The 16,578-nt window shown below is 44.5% G+C and overlaps 1 protein-coding gene across 5 annotated transcripts in view; it reads left to right on the top strand.

The window, feature by feature from the left end:
- The window catches only part of TSPAN4 (tetraspanin 4), a 708,227-nt gene that overhangs the window by 617,593 nt on the left and 74,056 nt on the right, over positions 1–16,578 (top strand). For all 5 annotated transcript variants that reach the window (XM_075928231.2, XM_075928235.2, XM_075928234.2 and 2 more), the window contains one exon: positions 9,141–9,215. In XM_075928231.2, coding sequence (XP_075784346.1) covers positions 9,141–9,215 — 75 coding nt within the window. The remainder of the gene's footprint in view (positions 1–9,140; positions 9,216–16,578) is intronic.

Here is a 16,578-nt window from a genome sequence, read left to right as displayed (position 1 = left end):
AGATCTGGTCCGTAGGGTTAGTTCCTGGTGGGACTTTACCTCTATATTTACCTGCGCCTCCACAGGTATTGGGTGATCATAGCTCTCGTTGGCTGTGGATTGCCATTCACAGCCATTGGAAGTGGTGGGAAGTTGTGTCCTGGTCCCATTGACTGCAAATGGTAATCTGTGGCCAGTAGGAGCTGCAGTCACCTGATACCTGCGGAGGTGAAGGTAAGTTTAGCAGTGGCGGACCACCAGAGACTAACCTTTGCAGAAAGGAAAAATGAAGCACTGAGAGGCAAAATGATTTGCTCAGGATCATACATGCAGTCAGCTGCAGAACAGGAAATAAAATCTAGATCTCCTGACTTAAACAGTTTATATTAAAAATAAACCTGCACAAATATTTCTCAAAACATACAGCCTGCATAGTTTGCAGTGCAGCATGCCGTTGCTTGAAGTGCTGTGATCCCAAAATTACTATAAAGGTGCTATTTAAACAGTTACATTTTTCCCTTAAAAGAAATCATGGTATGCTATTGTAAGGAGCTCCAATCAAAATCAGGACTCTGTTGTCCAAGGTGCTGTAAAAAGCATATGGGTAGGTATTAGGGATGTAATAGTCTAAGCATAAGCTTATAAATTAATGCTATAGACTACATGCATTTCCCTCCCCTCCCCAACCAGTAAATTTTTTAGCAGGCTGGCCAGCAGCCCGGCTCAGTTCAGGCTTACAACAGGTCCGGGACCTACCCCTACTGTGGCTCTGCATTTAAAGTGTATTAGGAGCCAGGCAGGCAGGCAGCCTGGCTCAGTTCCAGTTCGTGCTGGGTCCAGGAGCTCAGACCCTGCCCCAGACAGGGGCTGCTGCCACCCGGCATGGCTGCCTCTTTATCAGAGGCAACAGCACAGGGTGACAAGCAGCCGGTCTGCAAGAGGAGGTGGTATTTAATCTGCTTCCCCTCGTGGACTAGCTCCCACCTGGTATCCCGTACTGCTGCCGGCACCGCCCCCAGGGTCTATAGAATAGTCGACTAACCGATAAGAATTCACGAGGTTACTCGACTATTTAATTAACTGATATTTAACATCCTTAATAGGTATAGTATCTGCTGTGACATGCTTCTAATATAGAGCTATGTTTACACTGCCCTGCAGTTCAGACTATGGAGTGTGAATAGCAATGCATACCAAAGTGCTGCATCATAACTCCCCATTGTGGATGCTGCAGGTGTAAACTAAACGGTTCCTAGTTTGCCTTAACATAGTCCTCCTCTTCTTACAGGAGTGTGCAGTAATGTGAAGCAGAAACCTTTAGTTCATGCCTGCAGCATCCACACCAAGAAGTTACAGTGCAGCACTTTCTAACACTCACCTCCAGTCCAAAATACAAAGCGGTGTAGACAAGTCCTAAAAAACTCCCTCATTCCTAGATCATTATTTCATTGTCTGTTGGCTCCAGTCATGGTTATTGTTCATGACATGGGCATCTTTTGTTATCATCTCCTGTCCTGACTTAGTGGGAAAGATTTCCAAACAGCAATAGGGGTTATTTCTAAAGTGGAAGTACTGTTCCCATCCCACCTTCTCCTCCTGCTCCCTTTACTTTGATATTCATAAAAATATTATCCAAGACAGCATAAGTGAGCCTTTCATAATGCTCCTATTCCCAATTAACATATCAAATCAGGAGGCATTCTGGGATTTATGCAAAATAAGACTTTTATGAGACCTATTACATTAAATATTAAAAGCTTTTGCTTTTAAAAGTGGGGGAAACACAACTGATTTTTTTAAATGAGCATTGATAAAACCTTTATACTGCACCACACCATTTTGTATTATGCATATGTCATATGCCATTATGTTAAAGAAAAATTATTTTTAGAGATTTTTAAAGCAAATGTATTGGGCTGATTTTTGTATTGTAAAACCAGAGCTAACCTTTATCAACATTAATTCCTAGAGTAAGCACCTGAATCCATATTTAGGGCTGTCAGCCGACGGTCAGGGCAGTGTGTGTGGGTATGTCTCCTAAGTCTTTAACTGCTAAGACACGAAGTCTCGTCGCAGCGGGCAGCCCAGAAGGCTGAAAGGAGCCCCGAGTGTTTAACGTCCGTGACTTTACTGCTAGGACCAAGGTCCCGTCGCAGAGGGTAGCCAAACAGGCTAACAGACGCCCTAGTGTGTAGGAAGAGCTTATTACACTTTAGATTTTAACTGCTAGAACACAAAAGTTCCTTCGCAGCGGGCAGCCTGGGAAAGGCTGGAAAGGTGCCCTAACGGATCTTGACACCTGGGAGTGACACAGATCCAAACGCCCAAGCTCTCCCTATGTCTGTCCCTTTATGACCGGCTGAAGTTCTTTTAAATTGTGCTTGGTTCTATTACAGCAACTGAAGGAGTCAGGTTAAAAACTTAAAGAGTTACAGGTTTATTAAAGGAACTTATAAATCATATGGTTACAATGGCTATTGCTCTATTTCTTAATTACTAGCAAAATATAGATCTTAAAATGGTTACAGGAAAAAGGTAAAGATAGAAAATAGAAAATAATGGTACCAAGTGACAGCTTAATCTTTAAAGAGCTCTAACACTATGTATATATACTTAAACAAAGGACCACATCCAGGTACAATTTTTACCCCCTTCTGTGCCTCTCGACTCCAGCGTGTCAGGCCAGGGCCGGTCTCTCAATTCCTCGGAAAGACGAATACGAGGTGGGCGTCCCCTCTGGAACCTCGGGAGGTCAAACACCAAACCCGACCAGCAGATAGATGGTAGATTGACACACAAAGCAAATGTGCTGCTGGACTCATCTTTATACCCCTGGGGGCCCGTATTCTCTTTCTTATCTTCAGAGACCAAATTTTACTGGTCCATTTTGTGGTGCCAGTTCTTACAAGCAAGTTACAAGTTAATTTACACTTGTAAGAGAGGAAGATAACTAAATTAGGACTGCCGGATGTTCTTGTTGGGCGGGAGATTCCTTCCCCCATGGACGGGTATGTGTTCGTATCAATATGGGTTTCAGTCAAGGGCACGATGTACAGCCTCTTGGTCAACAATTAGTTTGACCACCCTCCTATCTCTGCTTACAGTTGGTCACGGTCACTGAGCCAGCATATCTAAACCTCCTGCTCCAAGGTTTTCAAAGAATATGCTGTTTTCCAGCTCTTATGTGCCCTGCATGGTTTTAAGCAGACAAAGATGGATGTTAAAATGGGGCTTTATGTCTGGCTACAAGGGCTCAGTCTTCGCTCAGTGAAGTAATAGTTTTCATTGATTTCCATGAGTCCTGGTTCTTACTTTTTGGTGAGCTCTGAAGGAAAGGGTAAATACTAAAGCTATGTCTACACTGAGGTTTGGCAACAAAAGTGCTGTCGACATGTAAAAGTTGCCAAAAGTGAAAACCAGTTTTCTGCCTCCCATTGTCGACATTTAGTGGCCACACTGCTAGCGCCCTGTTGATAGAACAAAGCACTGTGGGTAAGCATCCCAGAGTGCAGTGTTATAAGAAGGTAGAGTTGATCCCTGAGCTTCTTGGGATTCCTTGGTACCTCTGTGAGTTCTCCTTGCTAAGGAATGTCAAAACAGCACAGTAGTCTCTGCAGCAGTCTGCCTGCTGCTGTGTTCCTAGCAGGGTAGAACAGAATAGGGATGCTAAGAAACAACTAGTCAATAGGGTTGGAAGCATCCGGGAGCTACCCCCACTGCAATAGCCTGGCTCCTACTACATTTAAACTGCACAATGGAGGTAGCTCCTGGACCTGGCACAAGCTGGTCCTGAGCTGAGCTGGCTCAGTCCTGGCTCGCACTGTGTTCAGCAGCCCCTGTCTGCGGCCAGCCCCAAGGTCAGTGAAATGCACTGAGCAAGCCCAGCAAAAGGCAGCCCATAGGTGAGTATCATGTGCTGGGAAGCCGCATTCCAAATGTTATTTAACCTCCGCGCCACTTTCCTGTCCAGTTTCTGATGACCTCGGCAAGTGCCTGCCCACCACGCACATCCTAGAGCCAGCAGAGGAAGCCGAAGGGCTGTGGCAAACTGCTTGACCTATCTATTCGTGCCTCCAGCCCCATGGAGTGAAGTCCAAGCCATTTTGGGCAAGGACTCCCGAAGCGGGGGCTGTGTACTGGCTGCTCGACATGCCAGGTAACAGCAGCCAAGGCACTATGTGAACTGGGAAGGAGACGGGCACAGCCCAGTCAGGAATCACAGGGCCAGAGCTGGCGGAGAGTGAAGCGCTGCCCACACCTGCGGGAGCCCAGCTCGGCCGCTTTCCCTGCTCTGCCCCTTCAGGTTGCGGTGTGCCCAGGCTGAGCCACAGAGCACCCACCGGAGACAAAGCCCCGATGATGGGCAAGTTCCGGTCCTTGCCTCTGAGCCCAGTGGGTTGGTACTGCTGGTGCGCAGCGCTCAGTGTCCAGCCTGGGCTTGTTCCAGCCAAGCAGCGAGCTCAGCCATAGTGGCTTGGCTGTCAGAGCCTCCCTCCAAGTGCCCGTGGGGTGTGACCAGGCTCCCCAACCACCCAGCCAGGCCAGAGGCACTGTCCCTGCCTGCCCAGCCCATACAGAGCCCCAAGCACCACCAGCCCTCCTCAGGGCTCTGCACAGCGTTGGCTGCGGCATCAGCCCAGCTCATCATGGAAAGTCCACCCTCAGAGCACCACCAGCCCAGCCAATGCAAGCCTGCATCTCCCTGAGCCCAGCCTGGGAGCACTGAGTTTGCCTGGCTCCTGCGCTCTGCCCACCTGGGCTTCGGTCCTCGGCTCCTAGCCAAGCACTGGGCAGCCCTGGCCGCTTCTCCACCTGCTGTGAGAGATTGGAGCTCCAGGGAGAGCAAAGCCACAGCTGAGCCACCCCAAGAGCAGCTGACTCTTCCCAGGTCTTTGCAGGGGGTGGTGGTGTGGAATGCAAGTAGAGTAGTCAAGTACTCGACTGCTCGCTTACATCCCTAGAACAGAACCACTCCAATGATTTGCATTTGGTTTGTTCTCCAAATGGAGCAGCTCACTCAGCTGTCAGATACTTCCTGGAGCTTTGAAAGGGGAGGGGTACATGCCTGCAGGGCAGCAGAGATCACAAAACGCTGAGCAGAGCCATCAAGGTGGGCATTGTGGGATACTGGTGGAAGCCGGTTCTCTTAACAAAACAAACAGAAGAGTCCACACTGGCTCTTTGTCGACAATAAAAGGAGGGGAAAAGACAAAAGTTTCTCAAAGGATCGGATGTTTTTTGTCGCCAAAACTGGGTGTTTTTCTTGACAAAGGTTACATTGTAGTATAAATTCTCTCTCTGTTTTGTTGCCAAAAGGAAGTTTTTGGCAACCAAACCAGTGTAGACAAGTCCTAAGTTTGAAGGATATTCCATACTCAGTGGCCCAATACATGTCAGTTGCAAGATTCTGGCAATATATAATTGGTGGATAAGTGTAGGTGCTTTTGCTTTTTTAAAATGCTTATACAACAAAATACAGTAGCCTGCTGTAACCCACTCAACTTCTGGATGCACTATACACTGTAAGCGCTCTCACGCTAGTACATGTGTCTTTGCAGGATATGTGCCTTAGACTGTAAGGGTGTGTCTAGACTACATGCCTCCGTCGATGGAGGCATGTAGATTAGACAGATAGGCAAAGGGAAATGAAGCCGCGATTTAAATAATTGTGGCTTCATTTAAATTTACATGGCTGCCGCGCTGAGCCAACAAACAGCTAATCAGCTGTTTGTCGGCTCAGCACGCTAGTCTGGATGCTCCGTGCCGACCTGAAAGCCTTTTATCGACATCCCCCGTATGCCTCGTAGGATGAGGTTTACAGGGGATGTTGATAAAAGTCTTTCATGTCGGCAGGGGAACGTCCAGACTAGCGCGCTGAGCCGACAAACAGTTGATCAGCTGTTTGTCGGCTCAGCGCGGCAGCCATATAAATTTAAATGAAGCCACTAATGCTACTTAGCACTTTGCATGTTGCAAGTCTTATACCAGACTCTCTCTGTAGTAAATCCTTTGAGCATCCTGATGTGGTAGATAAGTATATTACATTTTTTTATTGATTGTGACTCACCCAATGCCACACAGTGATAAATTAGTGTCAGAGACAAGATTAGGCTGTAGATTTCTGATGCCCCAGTTCTATGTGTAGCAAATCAGACCATGCTGCCTCTTTCTTATCAATCCTTTATTTTCTGTTAGAGTGCCAGTGATTGTGTTTGATAGTCTGTCTGATCGAACATATACATTTTAAAAACATCCTATTTCAGTGGAGTTTTCTTACAAATGGCAAATTAAAATACTTGTCAGTCAATCACAGCCACTTCATTCTCAGAATGAATGTGAGGGGGCCAAAACCTTTAGTCAGATAGAAGTGCTGCCAAATTTCAGCTGTGTGATGGGGGAGGGGTAGAGATTAACATCTCATAAGGAAACAATTCTGCATAAACTGAACGGTCAGGACTTGTTTACCCAGAGTCGTTTGCAGGCTGCCTTTCATCTGTACTTAAAAGGTTTAGATCCCTGACTGTGCAAAGGTCATGCTCAGTGGAGGTGAAGAAACGCGACCCTATGTTCTATTCCTGTTCTATTTCACTCTGTAAATAAGTGCCCGACTCCACAATAAGCCAAAAATCAAGTTAATCCCCTTTCCAAACAAGGTCAAAACAAGCCAATTCCTAAAAAAAGACCCAACACTCTCTGGGTATGTCTACACTACCCCGCTAGTTCGAACTAGCGGGGTAATGTAGGCATACCGCAATTGCAAATGAAGCCCGGGATTTGAATTTCCCGGGCTTCATTTGCATAAGCGGGGCGCCGCCATTTTTAAATCCCCGCTCGTTCGAACCCCGTGCCGCGTGGCTACACGCGGCACGAACTAGGTAGTTCGAACTAGGCTTCCTACTTCGAACTTCCGTTACTCCTCATTCGCACTGGAATTGACTAGGGTAGAGTAGCAGCTGTAGCAAGATGGGGAGGGGCCTCCTTTCCTCCCCTTCCTTAATTCCCACTGAGTACTAGAGTCTATGGGACTATTTTTGGCTTAATCCCCTCTTGTGAACCACGGCTTTGTTGACTCCTACCATTTGACAAGTGGTGTGGTGAAGCATCTCTAGCTATATGGTTAGATTAATCTTCTTTACGGAGTTCTACATGAACACTTTGCTTTGGGATTATTGCTTCTCAGCACATAAATCTTTATTATATCAACAGCCTGTAGTCACACAGGACGGCAGCAAAGCTTATTTTTTATTCTTCTTATTTATCATCCGGGTGTGGGGGCTCACTCGAAAGGAAGCTGCAAAAGAAACGGTGAGAGGTTTGGGGTGCACATTGCATAGGCTCTCACTTGTTTGCTCTACGCCAAGCCTGCCTTGGCTCTCATGTCTGACTTAATTTTACTTTGGATGTTAATAGAAAAGCAGGTCAGTTTGTGGCAGCAGGGTCTAGAGATATGGAGAAAAATGGAGCCAGGGGAGCCAACAGCCTGCGTAGGCCCTTGGGCAAGGTGTGAGGGACACCCTGCTCCATGTGCCCCGAAAGGGCGAGGCCTTGGTTAGGGGCAGCCCCGCCCTCCGCACCAGCCCTAAGAGCCACATTCACCAACATATAGAGAACCGTTTCTGGATGGTAAGGACATGGAGGTCAGTCTGGGAAGTTGCTGCCATGATTGAGTGCCTAGACCCAGAACTGGGTGAAAGCAATTTATGGTAGTAGGGTCAGTCTAGTATTCAGATCCCAGCAAAGAAGAAATGAAAATAAACTTAAGACTCTTGTGGCTAAATGCAAGAAAAAGTGTATCCTTGAACTGGTGGAAAATTGTTTTCTGTCTCCAGATCTTTTACTTTGTTTTTGATCACAGGAATTCATAGGTTCAAAGATTTGGCTTCCAGTCATCGGGAAAGAAAAGCTCTAATAAGGCTTTTTTTTTTTTTTAGTCACTGCAGTGTTATAGGTTTGCAACTGAGTGGCAGAAGCAAAAGGAGCAGTAGATTTTTCACCTCTGAGATTGAGGTTTCAATCAAAGCTATATGGCTCAGTTATAAAATTCTTGTCTTGCAGGCAGGTATAGTGATAGGGGGCAACGCAGCTTTTGAGCAATCTTATGCCAGCCTCCTGATTTAATGGGATTTCTAAATAGTCCTCTTTTCATACCTCCATGAACTGTTAATTAGGGCCTGTTCCAAAGCCCACTGAAATCAATAAGATTCTATTTGTCTATTTCAGTGGACTTTGCATCAGACCTGTGTACTGCAGGGAACCGTCCTGCACAAATCCTTGGAGACAGACAAAAATAGCGTAGTAGCTCTCTACAGTGCCATTCTGCCATGATTGCCCCACAGCCTGTCTAGAGTCAGAATGGCAACATTTTTCTCATCACATACTGTGAAAGATTTTCAGGTGTGCTCAGTGTTGGTCTGCTTCTGTTCCCACTGAAGACAACAAGAACTGAACTCTTTTGAAGCTGATAAGTGAAATCCCTAATCCAGGAATTCATGTACTTTTATAAATCTCATTTTTTTGCATTAGGGGGGATGTTTTCTCATAGCAAGAAACTAATCTGCGCATTTTTTCTAATGCCATAAGTATATAGGAAACACCTTCCCATTCAGGGTAACTTTGTACACAAACAGTTAAATGTTCCTTTCACTTTCCCAGTAGCCAATGGAGTAACCTATGGCTTTATTGTTCCACATAAGGAAGCAGTCTGTGCAGAAAGAGATAGAGATGTCAAAGCCATTTCATTAACTGCAAAGATTTGGATAAATAAACAAACAAAGGCCAGCCTCTGTGGGAACCTCACGATGTTGCTGTCAAACAGGACAGCTACCAAAGCATCAGAGCTGCACATTAATTGTAGGGCTCAACAACTTTGAGAATGTCCTGTGGGACCTAACCCTGCTTTCATGGAAGCTAGCAGGAGCAGAAGCACACCAGTCCTGTTTCTGTCCCCAACTAGTCTTGTGTCTGCTTTCTCCTGCTGCATGGTGCGTACCCCTCAGTTGGTCTCAAAGCAGTCACTGTGTTACCTGCGGTCCATAAAACAAAAGCGCCCTTTTTGATGCATGACCGGCGAAATGTAGTTATTGTTGCAGCAGGACATAGATGAAACAGATTTTGATGTTTATGGGTTTTTGTTTCCCCCCCGTCCCCTCTTCTCTTGGCAGTTTTTTATCATGCTGTTAATTGTATTCCTGCTGGAGCTCACCATCGTGATCCTGTTCTTCGTCTACACCGACAAGGTACGTCAGATTTTTTTCTCTCTTCTTTCTCCTTTAGCAATTTTTTTAATGCCCCGTCCCTTATAAATAAGTCATGAAGTGCTTGCCTTGGCATGCACATCATGCTTCGCTCTTTCTCAAGTCATCCCTCTCTGAAGATGTGCTCTCAGAATACGTAAACAGATTTCCTGCTCTTGAGTTGCCTCTCTCTTGAGCACGTTCTCTCCCTCCACCTCCCTTTTCATGCACAAGTCAAGGTCAGAAGTGTTACCAAAGCAATCACCATTTAGAATAAAAGGGAACTCTGAGCTGGGAAGGGATGGGAAAGAGAAAGATATCTCAGAGGTGGATGCTAGTAGCAATTGGTTTTTTTTTTTAGTATGTTTACATTTCAGAAGTGACTGAGATTATGAGAGAGTCTGGATGGGAGAGATGTAAAAGGGAGAGGCAAATACTTGTTCCTGAGAACGACTCTGGACAGTGTAATGAGATTCCAGCTAACTGCCAAAGTAGAAGTGTTGGGGGTTAATACAAGGGCCTTTCATTTCTGTGTTCAGATTTTTACCTTGACAGACCACTGATCTGATCCAGTATGGCAATTCCTGGGTTTCCACCGCAAATAAAGCACAGCTGTTGTAAGGATAGACAGGTTGTCTTTAACCCACTAGGGTTTTTGAAGAAAAGTAACAAAATGATAAATCCAGAAGAACCATTGGATTCAATACTTTTAGGCATTCAGTAAACTTCTTTTGGAGCCTCTAACAATAGACTATTACGGAAACTTGATAGCTGTGGGTTGAATGGTAAAATTTTGCCATGGATTAAAAACTGTTGAGGAGCTGGGACGTAAAAACCAGGATAAATAACAGTTTCTCAAAATGGAACGACATTACTAGCAAGGTGCTTCTAAGGTTAGGAGCAGAATACAAGGTGGCCATCATTTATTGGAAGGGTCAAACTTATTTACAAGAGTAAAAATTGTGGATCATTGTGAGAGTCTCCTCAAATATTTAGACTATTAGATTAGGCAACAACATCTCGAGTAAACCTCAGAATTGACTTGCAAGATAATTTGCATTGGAGGAGTCATTTTAAAACTACTCATGCACACTGATGGCTTCTGAGTTGGTTGAGACCTCTCAGAAGAAAGGTGTCCACGTCACAGAGGCATCTGCTGAATGTGCAGCAGCACTCCAAAAAGCCAATATAACATTTAATTTTAAAAGAAGTGGAGTCATATGGGAATTGTATAATGTCATTATGTAAACTGATAGAATGACTTTGCCAGGAATTCAGCATTGAGTTTTGGTCACTTCATTGCAGCGAAGGGTAATGAAAACTATTAGAAGCACCGGGAGAGGGCATTTTCATTCAGAGCTGGCCCACAACATTTTGGCACCTGAGGTGGGGAGCTCAAATGATGCCCCCATGCCACCTTTTCTCCTGCCTGCCTGTTATATCCCTTGTGCCCTCCTTCCTCCAGCACAGCATTCCACCATCTCTGTGCATCTAGAGCAGAGAGAATACATATGCACCAGCAGCAGACACAGTTTTCTACACTCTGGGTCCTAGTAGCACCCCCCCCCCCCCACACACACACACAGTCTGGCACCTGAGGCAGCTGCCTCAGTTTGCCTCATGGTAAGGCCAGACCTGCTTTCATATGAAGAGGGATTAAAAAGTCTAGCATGATTTTGTTTGGGAAGGAGAAATGATAGAGGTATGTAAAAAGAGAGATGATAGAGGTATCTAAAATAGTGAATGGAATAGTGAAGGCCAACCGTATTTTCCTCTTGACACAAGCACGGGATGGGTACTTGAAATGTAAAGAAAACATGTTCAAAAGAGAAGAAACACTTTTTATGCTCAATATGATCAACACACAGAATTCTCTAGGGCTAATAGTTTAGTAAAATATAGGTGGGTGGCAGGAAGGAAAAGGATTCAGTGTTTACATTAATAAATCATTCAGTACGCTTACTCTGGTTGAGTTAATAGTTAAAAGGAAAAGATATTTATTCTTCAGGTCTTAAATTGGTTGCTAGCGAGCATCAAGAAAGAATGCCATTCACCATTTTCCTATGCTCTGTACGTTTGCAGAATTGTTTGGCTATGCTATTGATGAGGAGGAGACGGAACTCACTTCCATTGAATCATTTTGTATAGAGCAGTGCAGGAGCCATGATAGGGTTAACCTCAAGAATGAACCCCATTCTAAAATGTATGATCTAGTTCAACCGCAAGTTATTGGGTTTGTTTCAGGAATCACTGGGTGATATTTTTATGGCCTGTGCTATGCAGGTGGTTGTACTACATGGATCAGTGGTCTTTGTCTGGGTTTCCATTCCTATGTTTCTACTCTATACCAGACTTACTAAAAATAAATAAAGCAGCCATCTAACACTATTTTTTCCGTACTACATGGTTAGATTAATGCCAGCCCTCCTGTTCAGAAGAACAACATTGTTATGAATGCCAGTGTACAAAATGTGGCTAATTCGGAGAAGTTCGAGTCTAATCACCTGGCTTATGCACTTTAATGCAGCTTGTTGGAATAGCTTTTAATGAAAACTGTATGCTAACATTCTCACATCAGAAGAAAACAGTATTAGCTTTCTGAGTCTTTATCATGAATAAGTCAGACTCAAAAGACTGCTTTTGTACTGATCGTATTCAGAAAGCAGCAGGTTTGTGTAGTACCCCGATTCCTGCTGTTCATTGGCTAGGTGTATGTAAGTACATATATCTGTGTATATGTGAGTATACAAAATTCTTCCTAGTATAAAATAAGAAATGTTCATTATTCCCTATTGTTGGCTTAAGAGGAGGCTAAGTGGAGACGAACAGGCTCCTCAAAGGCCCTCCTTCAAACTTTGCTCCTTTGACGGTGTAAAGATCATGAAGCAAATACAGATTCAACACCTCTAATCCAGCTTCTGACTGTTGCTGAACCAGAGAATTTGCCAGATCACATTAGGTCGATATTGTCTAGCAGCATTGCAATACTTCCCCTGCTTACTGGGCTGGTAGGAGACATTTAGGGGTAAATTAGAGCCAAATAACAGCACAGAGAACTGAGAGCCAGGACTGGTGGCTGTAAACAAATTTTATGGGACTGCAAGAAACTTGGCCACACCCATAAGTGAACATCCGGCCAATTAAAATGATGCTGGACCATGGATGTTGCCAGACCGGAGAGTGCCAGACTAGAGAGATTCAACCTGTGGTTTGTCTCCTCATTACAAACATTGGTTAATTCTCTCATCTCTGTGAAGCACAGCAGTATAATTGTCCCCATTCATATAAGAAGACTGAGGCTGAGAGGGAAAGGGGCTTGCCCAGGCTCAGGAAGTCAGCATCTGCACGAGGACTGGAATTCAGTGCTTTGCCTTAACCACAAGATTAAAAGAAAATACAAATTTACAAAAGAGTTGAAAAGCTGAACTGAGCTGATTGCAGCCCTGTTTTCAGTGGCTGATTTAATAGTGCTACTTCCGCAGACTGGTGCCTCTTTTTCATTCCTTCTTCTGCATAATGTGCACAATGATAAACTAAAGAGTGCAGAGCTGTATTAGTGAGGGAGTAACTGTTCAGCCAGCTGCACATTTACACTAACTTAAAGTTGTCTCCTGGGCTGCAAAATAGTCTATTTCTATGTAAATCACCATGCCACACACTTCAACAGCATGTTAACTATTATATAGCACTGGCATTTTTGTATTTTATTTATTTATTTTACAGTCAATCACTTATCAGGGCTCTTTGTGTTTGTTTTCTGTTTTGGGAAAAGAACTGCCACTCCTTTTGCTCTGATAGATAATGCTGTAATGCAAATTAAAAAAAAATCAGTGACCGTTCTGGAAAGCTCCTGAGCTCAGACTGGGCTATTCTTTTTAGTCACTTTGAAGAGCGTATTGTGCAGAAAATATTTTTATTTCCATTCTTACTAAAAGCTGCTTCCCTGAGTAATTAATTATGGGGTATTGCTGATGCATGAAAATGGATTCCTTACCGCTTTTCCCTCCCCAGGTGTGAAAGCTGGTCTCAATCTCAAGTTAGGTGAGAGAAGCATATTGCTTTGCTTTATGGTCCTGCCCAGGAGGTGACCAAAATCTCAAATGAGAGGGGCTCAGAGCACATCCCATTAATACTTAATATTGGCACAAAACCAGAAAGGCGCTAGCATCCCAGAGTTGCACTGCGGATCTGTTTCATAGCCTGAGCCTGCTTGCTTCACAGCATTCCTTGTATTGTCTATGCCACACTCCCTCCAAAACTGAAGTTGAGCATGGCAGATCTACAACACATATTATACAGTGGAGAGTTGCATATAGAGGCCACCTTCAGGTGTGGGAAGATTAGGTGTGGTGCAAGGAATGGGAGGTGAAACTTCCATCTGATTCTTTCTCCTTCAAAAGCAGTAAAGGGGTTGATCCTTAGACCCTGCAGAGCAGCAACAGAGGTGCATTTTGGGGTGGGTCAGAGAGGGTGTGCCTTATGTTTGGACATATACCTCCCTGAGCTGGCAAGGCCATCTGTGCATGCACAAACACATATTCATCATGTAGTGTAGTGTTGCCCCAGGGCAAGAACAATCCAAGTGGAGCAGACTATGTGTGCAGCTGCTGTCACGAAGACAATTCCTGATCACATTAGTACCATTTCTGTAGCATGAATGCTAAATTCAGCCCTGCGGAAGCAGCCCAAAATCCACTAAAATCAGTGAGAGTAAGTCCATTGACATATGGCTTGATTTTGGCCCTTCTTATGTATTCATTTTGCTACTCTTAACTCAGACCAGCATTTGACTTATGATGCATGTTCAGGCCATTTTTAGGAGTTGGCTTTTATGATGTGTGGCTGTGCAGGTATTGTAAGAGGCAGTAATGAAGAGGTTAAGCTCAGTTTTACACAGACAAAAGCAACACATCAGGACTCAATCCTGTGTGAGATTGAGCTGCTTCTGGGAGATGCTGAACCCTATGAACTCCCAGTTGAGCTCTGCACCGCATAAGGATGGGCCCTTTAAGAACATGAGCCATGCATATAAGGTGCATGGCGAGGTACCAGTAATAACTTTTCAGTCCCTCTGCTTTTAACATCTGTCTTTATTTTTATTCTGAGTGTTTTTCCCAGAGGCAGAGAAGAAAGTCTAGATTTACTGTTCTTAGTAACTATGATAGATCATTGTTCAGTGTGTTTGATCATTCATGTCCCCTTTTCCTGATTTATAGGTAGGATTAGGCGGTTTTGCTCCTTAGCGCTCGTAAATGGAAAAGTATAAACAAACACGCATTAACTTTATTATTTTTAAAGACTGAATAAGACTGAGCTGTAGGAATGTAAAAGGTTAACTAGTTAGCCTCTCCCTCCGTAGGTGAGGCTTACTGATTCCAGTTAACTGGTAGGGGCTAGAGCAGCTCCCCGCCCATCTCTGGCAGGGGGCTGCTCCAGCCCCACAGAACAGCCCCTGTCAGTGGCGCACCTCTCCCTGCCACAGCTTATATGTTGGCTCCTGTGAAGCTGGTTGCAGAGCCCGCAGAGAAGGCTCCCCTGGGAGCAGGGCCGGCAGTTGATTTAAGCTTTATACTGCAGAGTGTGCAGCGCGCGTAACTGTGTAACCACTAGGATTTTTAGAAGATACACGGTTACATTTTAACTTCATTTTTAAATCCTTACTGAGCTGTTTAAGGAATAATAGCAGTGAAGGCTCTTTGGAAACAGGTAGGGTTGATTACAGGAGTAGTTAGCACCCTTGGGAGTTGAGGGTTAGGATTGGGATTTTCAGGGGGGGTTGAGTAGTTTTCAGGTAGATCTTCGGGCCACAAAGAACTAAAGCTAACATTGCCTACATGATAGCTGCCCAGGAATTCTTCTGAGACTGGATAATGAAACTGCTGAAGAAAAAGCCTAGAAGCCTACCCTGGTAGAATTCCAATGCAAGGCACAAGCCTCTATCAGAGATCCGGCAACACACAGATGGCATTAAAATACAGGAACAGAAAACCCCTTAAATCGCATTTAAAATTGCCCCCTAGAGTCCTGTCATGATTAGTTTGGTTGAATGTTATCAGCACAGGTAAGCACGTGTATATGTTAACTAATCCCTGCTACACACTTGTGAGTTAAATTACCAACCTGCTCTCAAACACGCTATGTAGAGGACACACCACTTCCTTGGGGTTGGGCTTTATTAGCAAAGGAACATATTGTGAACCTCTTATTCACATTGATGACTACTCCCAGGAATGGTCCCTTGGTACCCAGCTGCTCACCAGTCCGAGGAAGAGGTACATAGTGTGACCAAAGAGATTAATAACATGAAATTCAGCTCAAGCTTCCTCCTCAGGCTTGGCAGCTCCAAAGATTCCTCCCTCCAGACAGCTCAGCCTGTACAAAGTATCCTCCCTCTCTAAAAATCCACTTTCACTCTCTACCTATCACCAGTAGAGTTGTAGGTCAGCAATACCACTCAAATAGCAGAATCCACTTAACATTCCTCTCAGTAAGATCAAAACCTGATAATGCTTGGGGCACATAAAGCAAACACAGCCGACCTGTTACAGTTAACACCTTTTCACAGATGGGAATCTGAGGTAGATTAAGAACTAACCATGCACCCTATAAAATAAATTGCTAAAGGAGAGCTAAAGTGACTTGGAAAAGACTTGAGTTTCCATTCTCAGAGTCCCAAGACTCTGTCCCATGGTTAGGATTTGCCTCACTGTGGGGGCTGACACAGCCCATGGACCTCTACTCCTCCCTTCCCAAGAATCACTGGAAAGTCCTGCTAAACTGAGTGGCTAGGTAGTCATTCTGCAGTGTTCCTTTCATTCCTCATTGAGCCTTTCCCCACCTGCAGGTGGTCTTATATGCCCTCCTGAGGCTTTCTCTATATTGGCTTTTCTCTTAAAAGCTGTTACTATTTCATTTCCACCTCTGGTACCACTGGTTGCTGGTGCCTGTTGGCATTTTTACCCCCATGCCATTTGATTATGTTCAGATGATAAGATGGAAAAAGATACTGAAGCCCTGTTTGCAGTAATCCTCCCACGGTTGCACTACTTATAATGCAATGCCTGGTATATTTCAGAAATATGCCAGTTTGACAGTGTGTGGCACAAGCCAGTGAGAAAAGCTAACAGAGTCATTGTTAATTCCTTCAAGGATTTCTTCCCAAGTATGCTGTGTTAATGTGCCATGTTTAAAAACTGTTTCCGATAATACTGGTTTTGATTCCAATGTGAATGGCTCCTGAGCAGCGAGCTTATTTCTTAACTAGAAGGTTTATCCAGAATTGTGTTTTTCTTCATTTAAATCATTGCTCTGAGGTGGGGCTGAGGTTGAGGGGTTCAGTGTGCAGGCTACCCCGGAGAGAGAGGAC

Source organism: Pelodiscus sinensis, chromosome 5, assembly GCF_052426305.1.
Source record: "Pelodiscus sinensis isolate ZL-2025 chromosome 5, ASM5242630v1, whole genome shotgun sequence".
Classification (NCBI taxonomy): Eukaryota; Metazoa; Chordata; order Testudines; family Trionychidae; genus Pelodiscus; species Pelodiscus sinensis.
The sequence above is the reverse complement of the archived record's forward strand: the minus strand, read 5'-3'. Positions and strand labels throughout refer to the sequence as shown.